Raw genomic sequence first — 21,654 nt, forward strand, 5'->3', positions numbered from 1 at the left:
TCCACTTTTGTCAGTTCTGCCTCCTTTAGGAGAGTGTCAGGCCTAACCCATGTGTGCTCTGTCTTTCAGGGCATGGAAAAGACTATTGTCCTGTTTCGTCTTTTCAACACCTCTTGACTCTCTCCCCCTGGTTTCCTAACAGCCAGCTAGGTTCAGGGCCTCCCATCTCTGGCCAGGATTAGTGCAATGGCTTTCTGAAGGGTCCCAGGCTCCAGGGAGCCCCTTGCCCATCAAGTCTCTACCCTGGAGCCAGACAGCCCTTACTCCCATCAGACATCAGCCTCCAGTGGCTCCGAAAGGCCAGGCATCCACACAGCACCCCACGGCCCCAAGAACTGGCTGCTTGATTTTCCTGCCCTGTGTCCCTCCTCTCCTTGGCCCTCTACCCAGCAATCACCCCAAAACACTGTGATGTTTCAAGCCTTTGTACTTTGCACACATTCTTCTCCATGGCCTAATTCCCTCTCTCCACCCCTCACTCCACACCTCCTCCACCTTTACCCTTTCTCCCCATTCTTTCTTCATCGGGCACAGCCCTACTTATCCTTCAAAACTGCCACTTCCTCTGCGAAGCCTTTCCTGACCCGTGTCCCCGAATCCCTCCTCTGAACAAATCCTGTTCCCTAAACATGCATCTCTCATTGTATCTGTCACTCAAGGGTTGCAATAATTACACACACGCCTGTCCTTTGTCCTCCACTGGCTCTGTACCTCCATGTGGGACCCATGGCCAGCACACATTGGTGGTGCCCGAAAGCTGTTGCACTGGAGTTGTTCCTTCTGCCCCGTCACCTCCCACCTTGAGCAAGTCCTTTAGATGACCCGAACTCCAGTTTGTTGATCTGCAAAATGGAGAGATGTGAGAATCAGAAGAGAACACGTAATGAAAGGGTGTTATAAACTGCTAAGGGCTGTACAAATGTTTGTATTGCATTTTTGTCTTCCAGACTAGTGTTTACCTACACTTGCCTGTGTGGAAATCAGAAGATTAAAGGAATGCGATGTGATCTTTTTGTAATTTCCCCACTTGGGTCAAGGGAAAAGCTGGTCAAGAGTAAACCATTAATTCATCCCCCTGCAGGCCCCCCAATCTTCCCTAGAATTCTGGGTTAATGATTCTGAGGTTGTTTTCCTCACAGAGCCAATTCATATCTAATCTTTGGCATGTTCCCCCCTTTATTAAGAATAACTTGACTCACTCCATTAATTCCTCATCCTGGGGTCAGGAGCCTTGTTTTGCAGAAGGAAATGGTGGCTGTGTGTATGTCTTGGGCCTTCTTTCTTTCTCAAACCCCTTTCATGGATTCATGCCTAAAATTCCCTCTGTGGACAGAAGAGACCTCTCCTTACCCGCATAATGAAATGTGTGACTTTTCTCAAAAGTAGCTTTAGGAATTAACTGTGGAGGTCCAAGTAGCAAGGATGCTGTGACCTAACTCGTTACCCCCTCACGTGTGGTTTAATTGCTTTTGGAATCCCAGCAGAAAAAATTTCCTGAAGATCTGGTACAGAGAAACCATTCTGGGCCTGGCTTTTAAATGTTTTATTAGCAGCTGGGCAAGTACTGGGCTGCAAAGAGATGCAGCCCCCGTCAGAAGCGATCCCTGGTGGGGAGCAAGGCCTGGAATTCCAGGAGGGAGGTCTGTTTATAGCTGAGGCAGAGGCTGGGGAGCGAAGCCTGGGAGCCAGACATGGCTTAAGGGTGGTCTGGACACTCTTGAGATAAGGCCAACTAAGGACTATGAGCTCATTGAAGTTCCAAAGCCAACTCACAGCAGCTCACCACCAGACATGTCCCCTGCCCCCACATTCCCTCCTCTCAATCCAGGAATTTTGGTGCTCATCTCTATAAAGTTTTAGACCATGGTGGTAGGAACCTGGTAAGTCTCAGGTTCTTGCGTTGCCCGATTCTCCTTTGATTTGCTGGGTTTGCCTCCTTCCCATGTCTCAGACAGGGCTTTGCATAAAGAAGTGGGCTGGTAGATCTGCAAAGGTCCCTCTGTGTGACTGGAGCAAGTTACCCTCTTGAGCCTCAGTGTCCTCTTCTGTAAAATAGGGATATCATTCTTTCTTTCCCAAGGCTTTTGGTAATAATGTCATTCTCATGTGATTCTTAACAAAATGGGCCTTTCAGACTTAGATCGCTTTTGTGCATGCATAAAAATGAAAGCATTGAGGAGAAGGAATTGGTGAATATATGTCTGGAGCAATAACTTCATCAGAACTGCCACGGTGATTGTAGGACCATTCTGATTCCAGAGGTATTAAAATGCAAAACACAATATTGAAATGCAAAACCCAACAAAATAATAAACAGCCTTGTACCTACCTCCTCCCTTAAGAACTAAAACAATTCCCAACACCACTGAAAGACTGTGTTCACCTCCTTGATCCAATCTCTTGCCTTTCCACCCCAGAGAAAACCACTGTCCTGAATTTTTTCCCACTCCCTTGGTTTTGTTTTACCAAACATGTATCCAATATGTAACATATTATTTGTATTTGATCTTGTTTTTGAATTGTCCTGTAGGTAGAATTATATCTTATTCTGCAATTTGCTTTTTAAAGTTTTTGAAAGAGCAAAACTTATCTATGCTAATACGCTAATGTGTGTAGCTGCCATTTATTTGTCACTGCATATACCCCTCTCAATTCTGTTGATGGAAATTTAGGCAGTTTCCAGTATTATTTTGCTATAAACATTCTCATGGCTGTCTCCTGCAACATGTGTGTTTCTTGGGAGTATACTTAGGAGTGGAATTGCTAAGTCTAGACAATGCTCCTCCCTGTTCTGGTTGCCAACACATGCTGCTGCTCCCTTACTCCCTCCTATGAATAGTGCAAGCGGGTGAGAGTTCTGTTCTTGCTTCGTCTTTGGATTTTCCAGGGTTGGGAGGGGGCAAGTTTATAAAAAGGATGGGGAGATGGTGGAGGTAGAGCTTCAAGCTCCCAGCCTGACTTTCAGCCATAGTCCTGGCGAACCAAAGCCAGGAAGGGGTTGAGGAAAGCTGGAGCACTCATCTGGGCTCTGCTGAGCATGGGTGTGAGGTGGGGCTACCCTTGACTGGATCCTGGGGTCTCAGGCTGCAGCACAGTTGACATCACAGAATCCACTGTGAGGTCACTGCTGGGCTGTGGGACACAAAAATTCAGCCAGCAAGCCACTCTCAGATGTATGATTCTTTATTTAAACGGCGGTAAAGAATGCCGGAATAGGCTTTCCAGGGACACTCCCATGAGCTCTGGGCTCCTTTGCAGCTTCCAGCTCTGGGTCTTATTTAATGGGCTTCAAAGGTCACTGTCTCCATGATGTCCGGTGTCATAGAACCAACCATCTCCAGCCCCTGGCCACCCTCTGCTGTCTCGGCGATGGCCACGTTGGTGCTCCTCTCCGCCATCTTAGCCATGATGTCCACATCTCCGCCATGTGGTGTGCCCACTGCTTTTGTAGTAAGGTTGGCTCTGACGTTCCTCAGGAAAGAGCTGATCCTGCCAAGTCCCTTGCTGGAACCGGAAATGGTGGTCGATAAGCTCCTCCCAGATTTGTGAGAGGTCCTGGACTCCTTTGAGATGGGCGTGTGGCTGACACCTTTATGCGAGTCCCCGTGCCTGCTGCTCCCCGGGTTGCCACAGCCTTTCTCATTTTTGTCATCTCTATTGGCTCTGTGGCTGAATGAAGACCTGCTGGAGGACTTTCGGGCAATCTTGTCTCCCCTTGTTTTGTGGCGGCTTTCACCTGTCCTGCGGCGATGGGAACTCCTTCCGAGAGCCCTGTCCTTTTCCCTTCTTTCCCTCCCCTCCTTGCAGCCTTCAGCGCTGGCCTGGGTTCGCTCCCTTCCATGCTGTCCACTCAGGCTGCTCTTGCTCTGCCGGGTGGAGACGGGAGGTCCCGCTGCTGCATCCATGTCTGTTTCTGCAGCTGTCCTGCTGGTCAGTACTACTCCTGCAATGGCCAGGCTCACGCTGCCCTCTCGGGAAAGGCTCATGGATGCGCTGGAAACATGCTCTGAGGACTTGCCTGCAGCCCCTGCCACAGCCACCTTCGTGCTGTTTGGAGCCATGCTGGCAGTGCCTGCAAGGGCCATGTTGCTTTTGTTTCCTCCTGCACCGATGGTGGCCGCCCCAGCTATGGCTGTGCTCACCTGTCCAGGGGCAGAATTGGCTGCTGCCACACTCAAGGCACCTGCTACGGTGCCTGTTGCTGTCCCTGCAGCTGCCCCTGCTGCTGCTGCCTCTTTAATCGCCCCTGTTGCTGGCTCCTCAGCAAGTTCTGTAGATGTTTTGGGGATGGATACATTGAGCACATTAGTGGGTTTGTGAAAGTCATTTTGGAGTCCCTCCCCTCCAGCATAAGCAGCAGAGGTGGCCCCACACACCTCAGAGACCATGTGGAGGCTTTGAATGCTGACATGGTCCTGATCCCCCTTTCCTTGAAGGTTCAAGGCTCCCAGACTCCTCCTGTCTTCCTGAAACACAGGCATCCACATCATGTCTTCAGCTGGAATGCCACAGGTACTGCTGTTACTCTCCATGGGTGGCCGCAAGAGGTAAATTAGTTTTTCCCAATAGGCAAAGAGGTCATCCCGTGTGTTGAGAGCGGGACACAATTGCAGATAGCAAGATCTGCCAGTGGCAAACTTCAGGCGCAGCTGTTGTTTCTCATGGTCTTGAACAGAGATCCGTACAAACTTCAGGGGCAGAAGCCTGGTGAGCTCTAAGTTCTTTGCTGCCTTGCGTTTTTTTCTCTTGGTGGCCTGGCCATGTCCAGCATACTCTTCGCAGCCGGTGGCCGGTCGTGCCAGTAGCATGACATCTGGGAGTGGGAGGATGGGGCTGGTACGTGCAATGCCCATGGTCACCATACGGACACGGTTGTGCACATCAATCACTTCTCCCCTTTTGGTGATCTGGATAAAGTCGCTCTCAAATATCGGTGCATACTTGAATATATCATACTCCCCCTTGTACAGTTGTCGCTGCAGTTTCCCCATGGTGGTGTTGAACATGCTCATGCTGGAGCCACTCTGGGCCGTATAATACGGCAGCAGAAAATCAGCATTCATGGTTGTCTTTCAGCACAACGGCAGCACTGGTGAGGCAGGTCTCTGGGTCTTCCTTGGCCTTGGTGGCAGATGAGGGACCAGTGGTGCTCCTGGGTCACAAAGATGTCTCTGCAGCTCGTCTCTCAATCCCACCCCACCCCACAGGCCCCCGCTGTTGCCTCAGAGCCTCCCAGAGGCCGGGGTGGGGGTGGGAGCACGGATGATTGCTGTGGGGGGTGCTGTAGGGTGCCTGGACTCCAGACTCTTCCAAGACGTGGAGATGCAGGGTGGGCTCCAGAGAGGTTTTCTTCTGGACCTAACCCCCTGACCTCCACCTCTGATTTTTTTAACTACAGTTTGTAGTCTCTAGAGAGACTACAAACTGTAGTCCTAGTGACAGGAAGTGACGACCCTCTCTGCCTAAACCCCCTGTGCAGCCATATTTATCTTCTGCTTCCCTTTGTGACCTGTTGCTGTCACATACCCCTTTGTTCTCATCCCCCAGGCCAGGGCCACAATGCCCTCACTAATACTCCATTGCCCCCATAGAGGACAGCCCCACCGTTCCAGGTACTCAAGTGGGTGCTAAAATAAAAATTTTTCAAATGAGAAAATGTGTGGTTGCTTCCCCTTCCTCACCCCCAATTCAAAAGTTCAGCAACTAGGCAGAGTCTACAGGAACGCAAGATGATGGGATAAATTTGAACCATTTGAGTACACGGTTTAAATTTTTTTTTAACCTAGAATTCGCAGTCTTGGTTCTTAGCCCACTCTTCCATAAAATCTCAGTTCATGCTGACAATGGAAATCTTTAGTAATAACCTCAACCTTTAATAATAACATGAGAGATTGCTTCTTCTAGGCGCCATACTATCAAACTCCATTCCAGTTTGATACTATTGCAACTCTTCTCATCTTACAGGTAAAAAAAAAAAACTGAAGTTGTGTAACTTACCTACATTCGTAGAACTCGTAGGCAGTGGAGGTATTATTTGAATACAGGTCTTGCTGCTTTTAAAGTCTTCCTTCTGAACCACTACAGAACTTACAAAAAATGCTTGGGCAAGCCAAATAAGTTGCATAATTAATTCTGTGTGTGTGTGTGTGTCTGTGTGTGTGTGTGTGTGTGTGTGTGTGTGTGTGTCTGTGTGTCTGTGTGTATGCATGCATGTTATGGAGAATCCAGGACAACCACTTCAGAAAGGGGCTGGGCTGAGTTGGGGATTAAATTATCCAGGGGGCCACCTCTATTCTTCTCCTCCATCATGTTTATACCAACATCCTGTGTCAGGGAGCCCAGATATTTTCTCAAGGCCCCCAGTGTTTGCCCCGTGCCTCTTCTTACCCCCTACCCTGTGAAATGCCAGGAGAAGAGGGTAGGATGGAAAGTGTGAACTTACATTCCAGGAGCCTATCAAAGGCCCTCCTCTACTAACCTCTCTACTATGCAGAAGTACTTTGGAAGCCATTTACATCCATGTGGAACAGGTGCCACTATACCTCCTGCCTTGCCATGCCCACAGAGCGAGCCCAGGAATAAGTAATTTCCAAGCTGTTACCTGGAAGTTCTGAGAAGGAGCCCCTGCTTCCAACTCTCTTTTCTCCCAGCTTGACATCAGGCCTGAAATCCCACCTTAGAGATTCAGTTCTTGAAGATAAAGGCTAGCTCTTTCTTAACATACACACACCTGTCTATCAACTGATGAATGGATAAACAAAAGCTATAGTATCCATACAACAGAATACTATTCAGCCATAAAGAGAAATAAGGTACTATTACATAATACGCTAGGCTGACACTTGAAAACATTATGCTAAGTGAAAGAAGCCAGGCGTATTGTGCGAAAGGCCACATATTGTATGATTCTATTTACATAAAATATCCAGCGCAGGCAAGTCCATAGAAACAGAAGACAGATTAGTGGTTGCCAGAGACTGGAAGGAAGGGGAATGAAGAGTGACTCCTTAATGGGTACAGGATTTCCTTTGGGGACAGTGAAAAAGTTCTGGAACTAGATAGTAATGGTTACACTGCATTGTGAATGTACTTAATGGCACTGAATTGTACACTTCAAAATAGTTACAATGGCAAATTTTTTGTATATCTTACCACGCACACACACACAAATGTATATACTCTTGTTTGAAATCATTGCTGTTGAAAACAAGCATAGGCTTCAGCTTTGGAAAGATCCACTGTGAGACCTCGAGCAGGTTACTGAGCTCTCCACTCCCTCATCTGTAAAATGGGGGTAGCAGTTGTTGTGAGGATTAAATGGGATAATACATGTGAAGTGTTTAGTGTATTGTCCTACGCAATAAATGTTAGCTTCTGTTAGCATTAGTCCTCAACAGTCCTTTTAACCTCAGTGTAAATTCCTCCCTGAAAGCAGTGTTTGATGAGACCGTGTTAAAATCTTCTGGAGTTAGAGCCACCATGAGAACACAGGATGCTCAGTGGGCAAATGGGACCTCCTTTCAGGCAGATTCTAATTGGAAACGCTGTTCACGCCACAAAGAAACAGTACATGAACCCAACCAGAGGTTACGGGACAGGGAAGAGAGGAGAAAGCTTGATATGGGTTGGAGTGTTGAGGGTTTATTCAAAGCCCATGGGGAGAAATTAGGATACAGACGGAAAATAGTATTTTAGTTAACAGAAAGTGGAAAGATTCCATTCCAGAACTCCTGTCCTGGGCCAGAACCCTTTAAAAGCTCTTGACTCTGAAACAGGTGTCAGGCCAGCTCTCAGGGAAAGCCAAGGGGGCAGGTGGAAGGCAAGAGAGAGGAGGGAGGGTGGCTTTCCACACCCTGGCAGTGTGACATCACCACTACCAACAGGAGACAGCTCAGTGCAGACACTGCCAAACCGGGTGCTTGATATTGGTGGTGGCCCCATCTAAGTTTATTCTCTCAGATCCCCCCACCTTCCCTTTCCTCTAAATGTGAAACAAAAGAAACTAAATGCCTTGATGGTAAATGCATAGTCATCATCCTTTTTAAAATTAAAGTATCAAAACATAAACTTGGCTACATAAAACAATTTTTAATGCATTTGTGATAGACCTTCATTTACACTTACCATACACATCAAGTTTTCTTGCCATAGCCACCATCCGCCCCCAGCTTCCTTCCTCTCTAATCCATTGTTGTCCCTGGCAGCTTACAAATTGTCTTGCGTTTCATAATGGCTGGTGGCTGGTGCCTCTACCCATAACTAGAAGGTAAATGCAAGGGATGTTTTCCCCTCCACCAAGAAAAGGAACATAAATTATCTCCTGAAAGAAGTGCTGAATGGTATTAACATCAGATGGCTCTTGATGGATTAGGAAAGACCCCTGATGTGCAATTAAGAGAGTAAAATGAAGACACCTGTGTCTTAAGAGATCATTTAAAGGAACCATACATGAGGTCAAAGAAGTAGGCACAGAATTCATGTGTACGAATCTGACATTTAACGAAGACATTCTTCTCTGAAGAACGGCACCAGCGGCGAGTGGCCAGTTTTTATGTCTAGCCTGTGAATGTTATAGAGAAGCACAAAAAGCAAGGGGGCCTGGCTCTCTTGCAGGCCTAAGGAATCATACGCCCTGGAAATTCCAGGAAATTCAGTGGAATGTCTTTCTTTGAATTATCACACCCATGCTGTCTAAAATGGTTCTTTCTTCCTCCGGTACCCCTTCCCATTCTTTTCTGATATGTATTTGCAACAATGAGACACACGTTTAGACATGAAACAGATGTAACTCAAGTGAGTAACTCTCTGAGACGAGTTCTGTGGCAGAATGTTAGGGGTCAAAGGTTCAAGCTGAACAACAGGTGTATGTTTTAGGTGTTTGTACATTCAGAGAAAATACTTAAGGTATCTAGTAATTCAGTTGTATATCAAAATTCTAAACACCAAACTGTTGATCTAAAGGATATATTTGGTGCCATGTTTCAGGGTTTGTCAATGAAAAATTGAGCATAAGGTGCCCGAGACTGAGGAACAGGACTGAAAGCCAACTATCCCATCTAGTGATGCCCCAAAGAGCAAAGGATGACATCTGGAGAAGTTTAAAGCTAGGCACCCCCCATAATGGGGAGGGAAAGGCAGGGAATCGCTAGATCTCAGCAACCGACAGATTTAAATGAACAGAAACCAGCACAACACATGTTTACCATGTCTTGGTTCCAATATTTATTATTCTGACAGGTTAGGATACTAGGATAAATAAGTAATATTTTCTCTTACAGAAAATTGTAATGATACTATTGAGTACAATTAAACACTCTGAGAATTTCACAGAAACATCAGAATTTTAACAGACAGTAGCCAGCGTCCTTGTGGCCAGTGTGAGTGACTTCTCACAGCTGCAAACACCCGGGGCCAGATTTCTTAAAACAGCTACATGACAAAAACAATGCTATTGACATCCAATAATGCTAAAGCCTGGGTACCACCTAGGCTCCACTGACTGTGGTTTCCAAACATGTCTCCACTGACTGTGGTTTTCAACCACAAGGAAAGGAAAATGGAATATTCTTTGGCTCTTCCAGCCTAGACACAACTCCTGACCTAAGACATTGAGTGGAGAGTCCTAACCCTTTGGAAGTTGAACTTTCTGCTTTCTTCCTGTGACTTTGGAACTGAGTTTGCAACAGAGGACCTGCCATCATGCTGCCCATGGATTTTGTGTTAACGCTGGGAGAATTCTGTCCTCCTCTTGCTGACAAGCTCTTCTGGCCACCTGAATATCTTGAGATACTGCACGTGGTGACAGCCCCGCCCCCCAAAACTCTTAGAAACCAGATCTGAGAAAAAGCATATAAAAGTCACATCAGTGTTGTGTGACACAAACATCGGAAGAGTACATTGCCTAGTTTTCTTGCACACACAATTTCTGGACATAACAGCATATTTGCTAGAAAGCACAAACCTGGCCGTTGCACAACTTCACTAAATGCTGTTCTCACTCCACATCCCCTACGAGTGACAACGGTTGCCACGGTGAAGGAGATGGCCCCATCCCTCCCACCCGAGGTACAGACACTGCTGCCTGAATCCTAACGGTGGGCATCCTGGTTTTTTGTAGAATCCAGATGAAAGGCGGGCAGGACACCAGCTGGGGGCCATCTGGAACATAAGAATGGCCAGTGTGTTAAGGCCTAAATCCTGGAGTTGAGGCAAAGATGCACTTGCCCTGGTCCAAGACCCACTCTGGGGCAGAATGGGAAGGGCCCGCTGAATCACTGCAGGCCCTCCCGCCTTGATGGTTCTCTGCTGCTGGGATTCTAGAGGTACACAGGAAGACAGCTCTCCAATGGCTTCAGGGTTTTGGGTATAAAATGAGGATTCAATGAGGACTCCCCAATCGCCCCCATACCATGACTGCTTAGCTCTGCAATGTTCCTTCTTTTATCTGTTGGATAAAGAGGTTTCTCTCATCTTCTGGAGTCCTCCCATTCTGAGCCCGGACAATACACGTGGGCCGATGAAGGTTGAGCATGTATATCAAATGCTGCTTCTCGTTCTTGAGCTCCTCAATCTGAGCCTTCAGTTCAGCATTCACACTTTCCAGCTTCTCCGACTCCTGGGGGACAAGCAACAGAGGCATCAAGAAAGGAGCCAAGGGCCAGTGAGGAGGGGGTGGCCTGGGCTGCTGCCTGGATGCAGGGGTGTACCTGGGACACACTGGGGCTCATGAAGCTGCGAGAGGAAGATGGGAGATGGGAGAGCAGCACTGGGTTTAGGAAAATGCAGACCCTCTTCTTCAGAGAAACCCTGGTGATGCCACAGAGGCGGCCTGTGACTCTGCTAATACTGAAGCTGCAGTTCAGATACCTCATTTGCATGAGTCAACAGCCCATATGCAGGTCTTCTGGACCCAAAAGGGCCTTAGGAGCTGGGGAGAAATCCAGACTTATGGTGGCTTAGTCGATTCTGAGTCACAGATCTCAATGAGAAGCTCATCTCCCCAGAAAAAATGTATATGGCAACACACAAAATTCCCTAATTTTCACTGATCCCCTGAAGCAATCAACAGAACTTTTGGGGATCTGTGGGACTTGGGCTAAGACTCTGTCATGGCCTGTCCACATTTGGAGGAGGGACACAGCCACTGGAAAGACTGCTGAGCACCACCGGCCACCCTGCTGGCCCACAAAAGCTATTTCCCCTAGTGTCTCTCAGGCGGGCCGGCTGAACGCAGCCAGGGGCTCAGCTTACTGGCTAAGCCAGGGAGAAGGACTCTAGAGTTAGGAACCAGACAAGAATGCAAAGCAAGTGTAACCACTGCTTGTGGATTAAGGAAATAACTTGTTTGAAGAGATTAATTAAAGGCTTTTCATAGTGAGCCAAATGAGAGCTGGCAGCTTCCTCTTCTCAGGAAAACAGTCAAGTGAAGCCTCTTTAACTGGGCTGGCATGTCCTGCAGCCTGGAAGCTGATGGACATGTATGAACCGGCCGAGGCTGCTGGGAGTCAGGCATCAGACGAATTCACACACCTGTTTTTATACATCCACAGTCACATCCATTGTGTTAACTGCTTTGCCACCTCCTCATTCTGCAACTGGCATTTCTGCTACCAGCTACAAGGCCCTTCTTGGGAAACTATAACCAAGTAGGGGGTTTTCTAACTCTTCTTCTGATAGCCACATGAAGCTGGTGAGGACAGGCGTGAGCGAGAGGAAGTGTAAGGCTAGAAGGCACTCACTTTCTGCAGGCACTCCGTCTTCTCCTTCTTCTTGTTTCGGCACTTTGCAGCTGCAATCTTATTTCTTTCTCGTCGCCTCTTTTTCCTTTCATCTTCTTCAGGGGCTACCTGTAAAATCCAAAAGAAACACATTTAAAGGGTAGTAAGAAATGCCACCTACCTCAAATACACTGCCTTTTACTGCCAGCAAAAGCTGGCAGACAAGGGCAATGCTAGCGCTAAAAGACCCCGAAAAACTAAAGCTCTAGATTTTTGTGTGAAAACCCCTACACACACACACACACACGCACACACACACGTGAGTGAACAACAAAAATCAAAGTTAAAATTATACCGGCAATATATTAGTAAATTAAAAGTTAGCCAATTTTAAAAATGCATTTGGATTTTGAGATGAGGATAATATGCAAATTGATAACTATTGGTATTAACTATAATCATTTAAAGCCGAAACAGATTCTGTCTGGTAAACATCTTCTTTCTTTGAGAACCAGGAATGATCTCAGGATCATTACCTAGCCACCCTCTCCCGGCCTCTTCTTCAATTCAAGACCCAAGGGCAACCCCATTCACCTCTGACTTCACCTGGAGCATCAGAGCACCAGCTTCCCAAATTTGGGAGAAGCCCATGATGCTCCTGTAGAAAAGGCACCTAAGCCCATTCCCAACCAAAGCGGCATTAATCGGCCCATGCTGGGGTGCCACCTGCAAGTGGTGAACTAGGACAGTCTTTTAGGTCAGTCCCACTACTCCTTGCCCAAAGGCTGCAATCATGCCAGTTGAGTAAGCGTGAAACACTTCCACTTGCCACCACGAGGAAAAGGCCAACAAAATGGTGGAACCTCAGCTCTGACATCCTTAAGCCACTATGGCATCGCCAGAAGCCGCCTCCCAGACTTCTCACCATGTTTATTATTCCAGGGGTCTTACCCAAGGTTGCCAAGTGTGGAACAGTGCAAGTGTGTCAGACAGAAGTGAACCTGGAGCAACACCTGGTCCCAAGGCTGTGAACATTGCTACAGGGAAGGGTGGGGCAGGCTGCCTGGTCCTTGCTCTACTGTCTGGGTGCTTGGGTCCTAGCAGTGATAAAAACAGGGACCACCACGCTCCAAGCTTCTTCAGAACAACTGGACACAGAAGGTGGCCTCATCCTGACTCATGGCTTTAAGTGCCATCTATATGCCGATAATTTCCAACTCTATTATCTCTAGCCCAGACTCTCCTCTGAACTCCAGACTCACATATCCAACTGCCTGCTTGACATCTCCACAGGGGTCTGCAAATAGGACAGACCTCCTGCTCTTGCCACCACCCTAACCCCTATAATCCCAAATCTCAGCAGCAAATGGACGCTCCATTCTTACAGCTATGCTGGCCAGAAAACTCAGTCACCCTTGAGTCTTCCCTTTCTCTTACACCCCACATCCAATCTATCAGCAAATCAGCTTTACCTTCAAGTCAGATCCAAAGCCAACCACTTCTCAGCACCTGCACTGCTCCCTCCTGCTGCAGGCCCCCTGACTCACGTGGATTCCTGCCACGGCCTCCTTTCTGTGCACTCAGCTTCTGTCTTACCCCTACTGCCCATTCTCAACATAACAGCCAGGGTGATCATTTAAAAATATAAATCAAGGCTGGGCATGGTGGCTCACACTTGTAATCCCAGCACTTTGGGAGGCCGAGGCGGGCGGATTACCTGAGGTCAGGAGTTCGAGACCAGCCTGGCCAACATGGAGAAACCCCGTCTCTACTAAAAAAATTCAAAAATTAGCCAGACGTGTGGCGGGCACCTGTAATCCCAGCTATTTGGAAGACTGAGGCATGAGAATCCCTTGAACCTGGGAGGCAGAGGTTGCAGTGAGCCAAGATCATGCCACTGCACTCCAGTCTGGGTGACAGAGCAAGACTCTGTCTCAAAAAAAAAGTGTGTGTGTGTATCTGTGTGTGTGTGTGTGTCGAATCTTGTTGCTTCTCTGCTCAAAAGCCTTCTGTGGTTTCCTACCTCACTCTGAGCCCACGGCTGCATCTATACAATAATAGTCTGTAAGACCCAATATGACCAGCCCCTATTTATCTCCCACCCCTATACTCTGCCCCACTGCACAGCCCACCAGGCACCAATACTTCCACCTCAGTGCCCTTAATTTCTTTTACCAGATACCCACGTGGCTTCTTCCCTCTCCTCTTTCCTTCTTCCTTTCCTTTTGACCTCTGCTCGAAAGTCACTATCAGTGAATCCTTACCTGACTTCCTAATTTAAAACAGCAACCCCGGCTGGGTGCAATGGCTCATCCCTGTGATCCCAGTGTTTTGGGAGGCTGAAGCAGGAGGATCACTTGAGCCCAGGAGATTGAGGCTACAATGAGCCGTGATCACCCCACTGCACCTCAGCCTGGGTGATAGAGCAACACTGTCTCTAAAAGCAAAATGAGTCTTGCTCCATCACCCAGGCTGGAGTGCAGTGAGGTGATCACGGCTCATTGCAGCCTCAACCTCCTGGGTTCAAGCGGTCCTCCCACCTCAGCCTCGCAAGTAGATGAGACTATAGGCCATATACCACCTTGCCCAGCTAATATTTTCATAGAGATTGGGTTTCATTGTGTTGCCCAGGCTGGTCTCAAACTCCCGGACTCAAGCGATAATCCCATCTTGGCCTCTCAAAGTGCTGGGATTATAAGCGTGGGCCACCATGCCTGGCCTGAAAAGTTTTTAAACCCAGCAACCCCATCCCTACCCGTTCTCTCTGCCCCGCTCCCTGCTTTTTTCTCCTTTGCACTCATCTCTTAACGTGTACTTACGTATGTTATGTACTGTCTGTCTCCTCCCAGGAGAAGGTAAGCTCCCTGAGGGCAGTGGTTTTGTTTGTTTCACTCTCAACAACAGCCCCCTGCCTAGAACATGCCCAACACACAGTGGCTGCGAGCGAAACATGTGCCGAAAGAATGAATACCTGTGATAGAACCCACCTCCGCTTTTGTGATGGACACCCCGAGGGGTCTGTCACTGACAGTGACTGATTCCAGCGCAGAGGACATCCGGTGGCAGAGGTGCTTGTTCTGGATGGCAAACCTCAGCTCTTCCTTGACAAAGGGTGTCAGGTTAGCAAAATCCTCAAACACCAGTGACCCAGGAGGGGACAGGCAGGGGACGACGGCAGAAGCACTCACTTCCGAGGCAGAGACCTGGCCTGGGTGTTGAAGCATCATTTTGCTGAAAGACACATTGAAACCCAAACTGTTTCAGGGGCTCTGGGGCATGGGATCAAGTCCCCCTCCCCCACCAGACCTCCAACACCAGAGCCCCACCCTCAGAGAAAAGTCCCATAAGCCCTTGGGTTTCTGTTTTGTTTTCATTTCATGCCATCCTCATCTTAAGTAAAACAGGTTCTTAAAATACACATAGCTCAGTGACATGAACAAAATGCCTATTTGAAATTTATAAGGGATGATGTTTCAGGCTACTCTGAATTCACAAGATCTATGAGTTTTGGCTGGTGTGCCTATGTGCAAATGTGGCCACAAACAGTCCTGAAAGAGGAAGAACATTTTTTAAAAATCAGTGAGGCCATTTTAAAAATCATGAGTAATCTCATTTTCAGCTTCTTTTTCTTTCTCTCTTTTTTTTTTGTATATTACTCAAAATAAAGTTTCTTTCACTTAAAAAAAAAAGCCTCTTTTTCAAAGAGGCTTGACGTCAAGCTGAAACTATCAGTGAGTGGAAGTAAAAGCAAAAAGTGGGGAATCCTTGAATTTAGCAAATACATCTCTGAAGCTTCTCCCCCGAAGTTGGGCCCAAGCAATGGGAATGAGAAAGGTAACTGTAGCCAGGTGCGTTTCTTCACCCCAGTCTTTGGCAGGGGATGGGGAGGTGGATTCTTAAGGTTAAGGTTGGCAAAGCAAAAGGTCTTAAAGAAAAGTGAGGCACTGTATTGTGGGGGAGTTGTTCAGGCCTGTGGTATAGGGATAGACTTAGGCTGGGTGTGGGGGCAGGGAACCCTGGGGCTGGCTCTGGCACTAAACAGCAGTGACTTGAGCTAGTCATTTCAGCTCTCTAGGACCCAGTCTGTGTCTGGTAAATGACTGACAGCTCCTCCAATGCAAGCATTGAGTCTCCACCACTGCTTTACCCAGAGCCTGGCCCAATGCCTGACTCGCCATGCCTCATTGGCCAACTGATAAATGAAGTGGGGATGGGGTCATCAAATCAAATGGCCCCCACGGTCCAAGGTTACCTTTCTCATTCCCATTGCTTGGGCCCAACTTCCGAGGGAGAAGCTTCTGTGATGTATTTGCTAAATTCATCTCCCTCTGTTATTCTATAGCTCGGTGAACCCAAAAGGATGACAAAAGGAAAATAAAGAGTAGAAATAGTGACAGTTCCATGGCCCCAATTTGGAAGAGTCCCCCATAAGTCTTGGCCTGCTGTGTACTCCCTCCAGCGATGGCCATTCCCCCTCCTCCCTGCAGTTGGTTCCCAAGGGACAATGAGTATAGGGATGAGTGTAGGATGAGTGTGGTCTGGGCATTCCTCTCAACCGGGGATCTGTGGTCATTAGCACAGTCCAGACAGAGAAGAAGCCCTCTGGCAAGTCTCGAACATTTAAGGAGTGCCTCCTTCATACCAGAAACCTTAGGGGCACTATCTCGTTTAATCCTCACGAGAACCCAGTGAGTTAGGATCTAGCTGCCTTTTATAGATGAGATAATTGAGGTTTAGACAAACTAAGTCATTTGCCCGAATTCACAGAATTAATATGGGGCAGCATCAGGATTTGGAATTAAGTTAGTTTGGCTCCAGGATTCATGCCCTTAATTTGTACATTGCAAAAAACAAACAAATATTATTCTACATTACAAAAACAAACAAGCATTATGTTATATTGCACAAACAAACAAAAAACCAGAGCAAATTTTCTGGGGGCAGGCCTTAAGGTAGGTGGGAGGCCTGGAAATGAAGTGATAGAGGGGAGGCTAAGTAAAGATTCCTCGGGATAAATTGAACTCTGTTTAATGAACTGCTAATCTTTATGTCACGGTGCATACCCAGGCTGCTTGCTACCTGCCTTCTGGGAGTGTGAGCAAGTGGGTCTCTTATCCACAAAATTCCCAGACTGAGGTCAGAAGATGAAGATTTGAAGCCCACTTACTCCATTATGTGTTATCATTGTACCTCCCCGTGGCTTTTTCTCCTCTGTTAAAGAGGGCTTGTAATAATCGCCCTATTTTCCCATAATATCCTATGAGGAATTGAGGAACGAATACATGAATATGCCCTGGAAAACATTCTTTGGCCAGGAGCCCCATGATTACTAGGCCTCCCAGAGATCTCTCCAGCCCAGGGCTGGCTCTCTGACAGAGGCTCTGTGGAGTCCAGGAAGGAGGGCAGCTGGTCACCCGCTTTGATCTCAAAGGCTTCTGAATAGAATACCCTGACTTCAAACTCCCCCTGGAGATCTAACATACACCAATGGAGGCAAGACTTCCAGGCCAATGAAATCTGCCCTTGACTAGTCAAAGAAACCCAGGCTATGTATGTAATTCTTTTCCCAAAGCCCTGTGTCATGAGTCAGAACTGAAGTTCTTCTCTCAATTTAATCCTATAATCTTAGGATGCTGGGAGGATACTTGTCACTGTCAGGCAATAAACTCTGAGAAACTAGCCTTCTAAAGCCAGAGGCTTAAGATTCTCCCATGCATTCATGTTTCCCTTCCCTTTCCAAGTTTATTAAAAACTCAGTGATTCAGGGATGACATTCAGAGCTACCACTGGGCTGGTCTTTGTTTGGAGGCCTGGATGGCTCCCTTCTACACGGGTACTTTGAATTCCACTGCAGTAGAGTGTAGTTCCATTTTGCCACCCAACTAGGTTTATTAATGAGCTCTCAGGGCTTGGGGTCTGCTGTTTATGACTCCCGCCCCCTACCCTTCTTCTTATGTAAAGTCAGCAGTCCCAATGAAAGAAGCTGAAGAATGTCAGTGGTATGGAATGCTTTTATGAAAAGCATTGGGTGGGCTTCCTTGGGGACATAAATGGTTGTAAAAATGTTAAAAGCCTTTCAGAAAATAAAACAGATGTATCTGTCGAGATTTGGGTTTTCTCGGCACTAGGCTAAAGCTTAACTTCTTGGGATACTTTCTAGTTATTCCTTTACTCAGTCTCTTGAGGTATGATTCAGCCTAGACTACGGCTGTGTCCCCACAAGGAAATGAAGTTAAATCTTCACACAATTTTTCAGAAAGTTGAGATCCTCAAACATCCCGGTCATTGAAAAAAATTGTTTGGGGACCTCAGATCAGAGTTGACTTTCTATGCTGATCATAAAATTGTTCAGACTTGCTACCAAGAACTTGCATTTTGTTTCTGCTTGATTATTTCCAATCAGAAATCATGTTGTATCATTGGCAGTTTCATCATTTTCAAGAAAGTGAAAGTTTACTCATGTATTCCTTTAACTGGAAATTCAGCTCCCAGATTTTTATTTCCTAGTAGCTACAGCTACATTGAATTTTCACTTTTAATTTTCATCCTCTTTCCACTAAGCATTGCTTGCTAACCATCTTATGTTACTAGGAAGCCAGTACTGGCCTTTCACTAACTCTTCATATCTTGGTCTTCCTCCCAGACCTCTTGAAGAGGTGCAAAGCTGGGCATCAAGGGCCAGAGACAATGTTTCTAAGCCTATCAGTGCCACTCATAAGCTGAGCACCCACCAACAAATCACTTAGGCTTTCTGGGCCTCTCATTCTCTTCCTCTGTAATTTGAGATCAAAACTGCCTTCCCCAAAGGGCTGTTGAGAAGGACATATGAGATTTACATACACACCGGGTAGTCATTACTACTGTGACTCCATCTTCTCCATTTGAGGAAAAACTCATTCTGTTGTTATCAATTCAATAAAGCCCTGTTAGTGAGGAATTAACTGGAACCTTCAAGACATTCAGGTCAGTCAGAGCCTCTTTTGTACTCTCATTGACCCCAAGTTCTTCACAGACCAGGTAGGTTTCACCCCACTATTTGCTGATGCCAGCATTTCTGCATTACATATTTGAAAGAGAACCAATTCTCACATATAAACCATTTCTCCCTTGGAAAGCTTCTGAGGCATCTTGGCTATGTCCTTCCTCCTCCCCTGGCTGGGTAACACTCGAAGCCACTGGCCCTGTCCCATGCCCAGCCAATTTTAAAAAGGAAGGAATCATGGACTCTATCTAATGGAAATCACGCCCTCTCAATATTAGAATCATCTAGGTCAGATTCTCATTTTATAATGAGTACATTGGTCCAGGGAGGTAAAAATGACTTGCCTGAGGTCATAAAGCTGGTGAGTGGCCCAGCCCATGCCAAGCTGCTGAACACCCACCGACTGCTCATTTTGCTCCATCACCAATAGGTATCGACCGCCTCAAGGGATCAACCAACAAGGCAACCAGAGAACAGAGCCATTAGCCAGGTAGATAAGGGGTCAAGAGTCCTGGCACCTGGTACCAATCACAGAGGAGACTTTGACAGGACTGAGATAGGGAGGGGCTATCGAAGAAAACGGCCATGGAGAAAAAGGAATTCTATAATGGCTAAAGGGCAAGGAGGAAGAGAGAGAGAAAAAGAAGGCTCCCATCACTGCCACAGATGCTGGGTGCTGTATCTTATCCCCTCTGCGGGCGTGGGGTGCTGCCTTCTTTGCTGTCTCTGAAGCCATTCCGACAGTAACTGCAATCCTCACCCCATCCCATCTTTGCCCAGGATATCCTTAAAGCAGGAGCCTGTATGTTGTAGCATTATTCTACAACCAATGCTAACTGCAAAACAATGGGGACAGTAATACCAATTTTTTGCCTTCACTTTAAGTTACAGAGACAGAAACTTCGAATAGAAGATATGACTGTCACCTACAACGAAAGGGGTACACTGAGAGAACATCCAGATTTTCTGGCTCTCCTTTTCTTTCTGGGTTCATCAAGGATTTAGTAACTATTTTATTTGTAAGAAAGCATATGTGACCTATGCAATGAAATTAGGGAAAAGAAAATGTTTAGGAGGAAAGGAAGTAGATGAGAGATGAAAATGGGAGTGGGGGGAGCAGAGAAGGAGAACGAATCCAGTGGAAAGAAAGCTGGTGAGGGAAAAGATGCCCTGCAGAAAAGTCCCCTTTCCCCCACTGTCTGGACACTGGTGAATGACATTAGATAGAGACCCACCCCATTCAAGTCCCCTCACTGGCTCCTTTTCTCCCCACTACACCACTCCAAAATCTGAAAATCTCCAGACAGAAAGGACCTTAGTAGTTATCTGGTCCAACCACTGCATTTTGCCCTCCAACACGCAGAGGGGGCCGGTACTGCCCATGTGCCCTTATTTCCCGGCTCCGCATACTGAGGCCCAACGACATCGATTGCAGTGTAAGCGCTCAGAGTCCTGGCACTAGACCACAAAGCCATTCTCTCAAATATCTGCACAAGTGGCTCCACACCCTCGCTTCCCCGCCACGGTGGGTCTCCCGCGGACCCGCCGAAGGAAAAGCCAGAGTGAGAGTCCCAGGTGTGTGGGAGTCCCGGGCTCGGGGTTCGGACACCAGCCGTTGCCGGGAGCCCTCCCCGTCTTCCGCCCCGGGACAGCGCGACACCAGCGCTCGCCACTTCCAAGCTTATCCCAGCTAACTTTTTCTCGGGGTTGCCTTCACGGTCCTGCCGCCAGTGCTGCGGGGTACCCAGGGCGACCCCCAGCGGCCGCGCCCGCGACGCCTCCCGCCCTCTCGCCCCTTCCCCATTCATTCCTCTCAGCGCGTGGGGCAGCCCTCCCGCAAGCCTCCGGCCTTCGTGCCTCTCTGCGCGCCCCCCCGGGAAGGATCGGCTCCCACAGTGCCGTGTCTCGAAGCGAGGGATGGAGCGGGACGGCGAGCGAGGCAGCCTCGGACACCCCAGCGCACCCGCCCACCCACCTTACGCCCTCTCCCAGCCGGGCAAGCCAGCGCCGTCGGCGGAGAGAAGCGGCGCTCGAGGCTGGCGGCAGAGTGGACGCCCGACCTCCGTCACCAGGAACCTTTCGCGCCCCAAGTCAAAAGAGAAAGTTAGTTCTTTCGCTTTGAGGGAAACTTTTCGAAGCGCCGAGGAGCAGCGGTGGCTTAGAAGAAGTTTAAGCCAGAGTTATTTCCAAGCCGGAGGCTGGGGGCGCGGATCCGGGGTGGGTCAGGGGTCGGCGGACTGGTTACTTAGAGGGGCGCGAAGGGAATGAAGGCGAGCAGCCCTCGTCGCGCTCACTCCCTCGGCTTCCAGCGCTCACCTCCAGGCTCCGCTCGGGGCGGCCAGGGTCCGGAGGACGGGCAGGGTCGGGACGGGGTCGGGCGGGCTGTTTGTCTGGCCGGCGGGCGAGCACCGAGGACTCACGGCCGGCGCGCGGGCTGAAGGGTGCGCTCGGGCGGCGGCGAGAGAAGAGAGCTGTGCAGTGCGCGCCTGGCTGCGTGCGACTGTGGCTTGGAGAGCGTTGCATCACCCCTTTTATAGCCCTCAGGCTGGCGGCGCGGTCGTTTACTCCGTGTTGCCAGTCCCAGGCTGACGTAATGCTATTAATAGCTTCCCGGGAGAACCGGCCGAACGGAGCGGAGGAAGGGGGGTGGAGGAGGGGCCAAGGCGGGGCCGAAGGCGGGTGGAGAGGGGGGGCACTGGTGATGCAAGTTCGGGGAGGAGCCAGCCCAGGCGCGTTCCCCCAGCCTCGCTCACTGAGACACACACCAGCCCGCCCTCTCTCTCCATATCAGGACCGGAGCCGCCCGGGATAGCCGCCAGATGTGCGTACTCGCTGCTGCGTGTTCCAGGCATGACCAATGGTGCCCAAGCCAGCGGCATGACTCCACCGCGCTGGCATCTCTCCCTCCGCTAGGTTGAGGAGCGGGGGGGCGGGGAAGGTGGGGAGGCGGGTCCC

General features: G+C 48.5%; 2 protein-coding genes across 3 annotated transcripts; both read right to left on the bottom strand.

Moving 5' to 3' along the window:
- Positions 1–1,472: 1,472 nt before the first annotated feature.
- On the bottom strand, positions 1,473–6,378 carry GARIN4 (golgi associated RAB2 interactor family member 4). The gene has a single exon (XM_003814176.5). The coding sequence runs from the start codon at positions 5,061–5,063 to the stop codon at positions 3,279–3,281; it is 1,785 nt and encodes a 594-aa protein (XP_003814224.4). The 5' UTR covers positions 5,064–6,378; the 3' UTR covers positions 1,473–3,278.
- Positions 6,379–9,194: 2,816 nt separating this feature from the next.
- ATF3 (activating transcription factor 3) lies at positions 9,195–21,365 on the bottom strand. Of its 2 annotated transcripts, none has more exons than XM_003814177.6 (4): positions 21,016–21,365; positions 14,705–14,948; positions 11,739–11,846; positions 9,195–10,615 (listed from the first exon to the last, which is right to left on the bottom strand). In XM_003814177.6, exons 2-4 carry the CDS (start codon positions 14,942–14,944, stop codon positions 10,418–10,420), a joined length of 546 nt encoding a protein of 181 aa, XP_003814225.1. In that variant the 5' UTR covers positions 14,945–14,948; positions 21,016–21,365; the 3' UTR covers positions 9,195–10,417. The 2 variants fall into 2 exon arrangements, with proteins under 2 accessions (XP_003814225.1, XP_008965047.1); XM_008966799.6 differs by having other exon boundaries at positions 20,675–21,294.
- Between the last annotated feature and the right edge of the window lie 289 nt (positions 21,366–21,654).

Source organism: Pan paniscus, chromosome 1 (genome assembly GCF_029289425.2).
Source record: "Pan paniscus chromosome 1, NHGRI_mPanPan1-v2.0_pri, whole genome shotgun sequence".
Classification (NCBI taxonomy): Eukaryota; Metazoa; Chordata; class Mammalia; order Primates; family Hominidae; genus Pan; species Pan paniscus.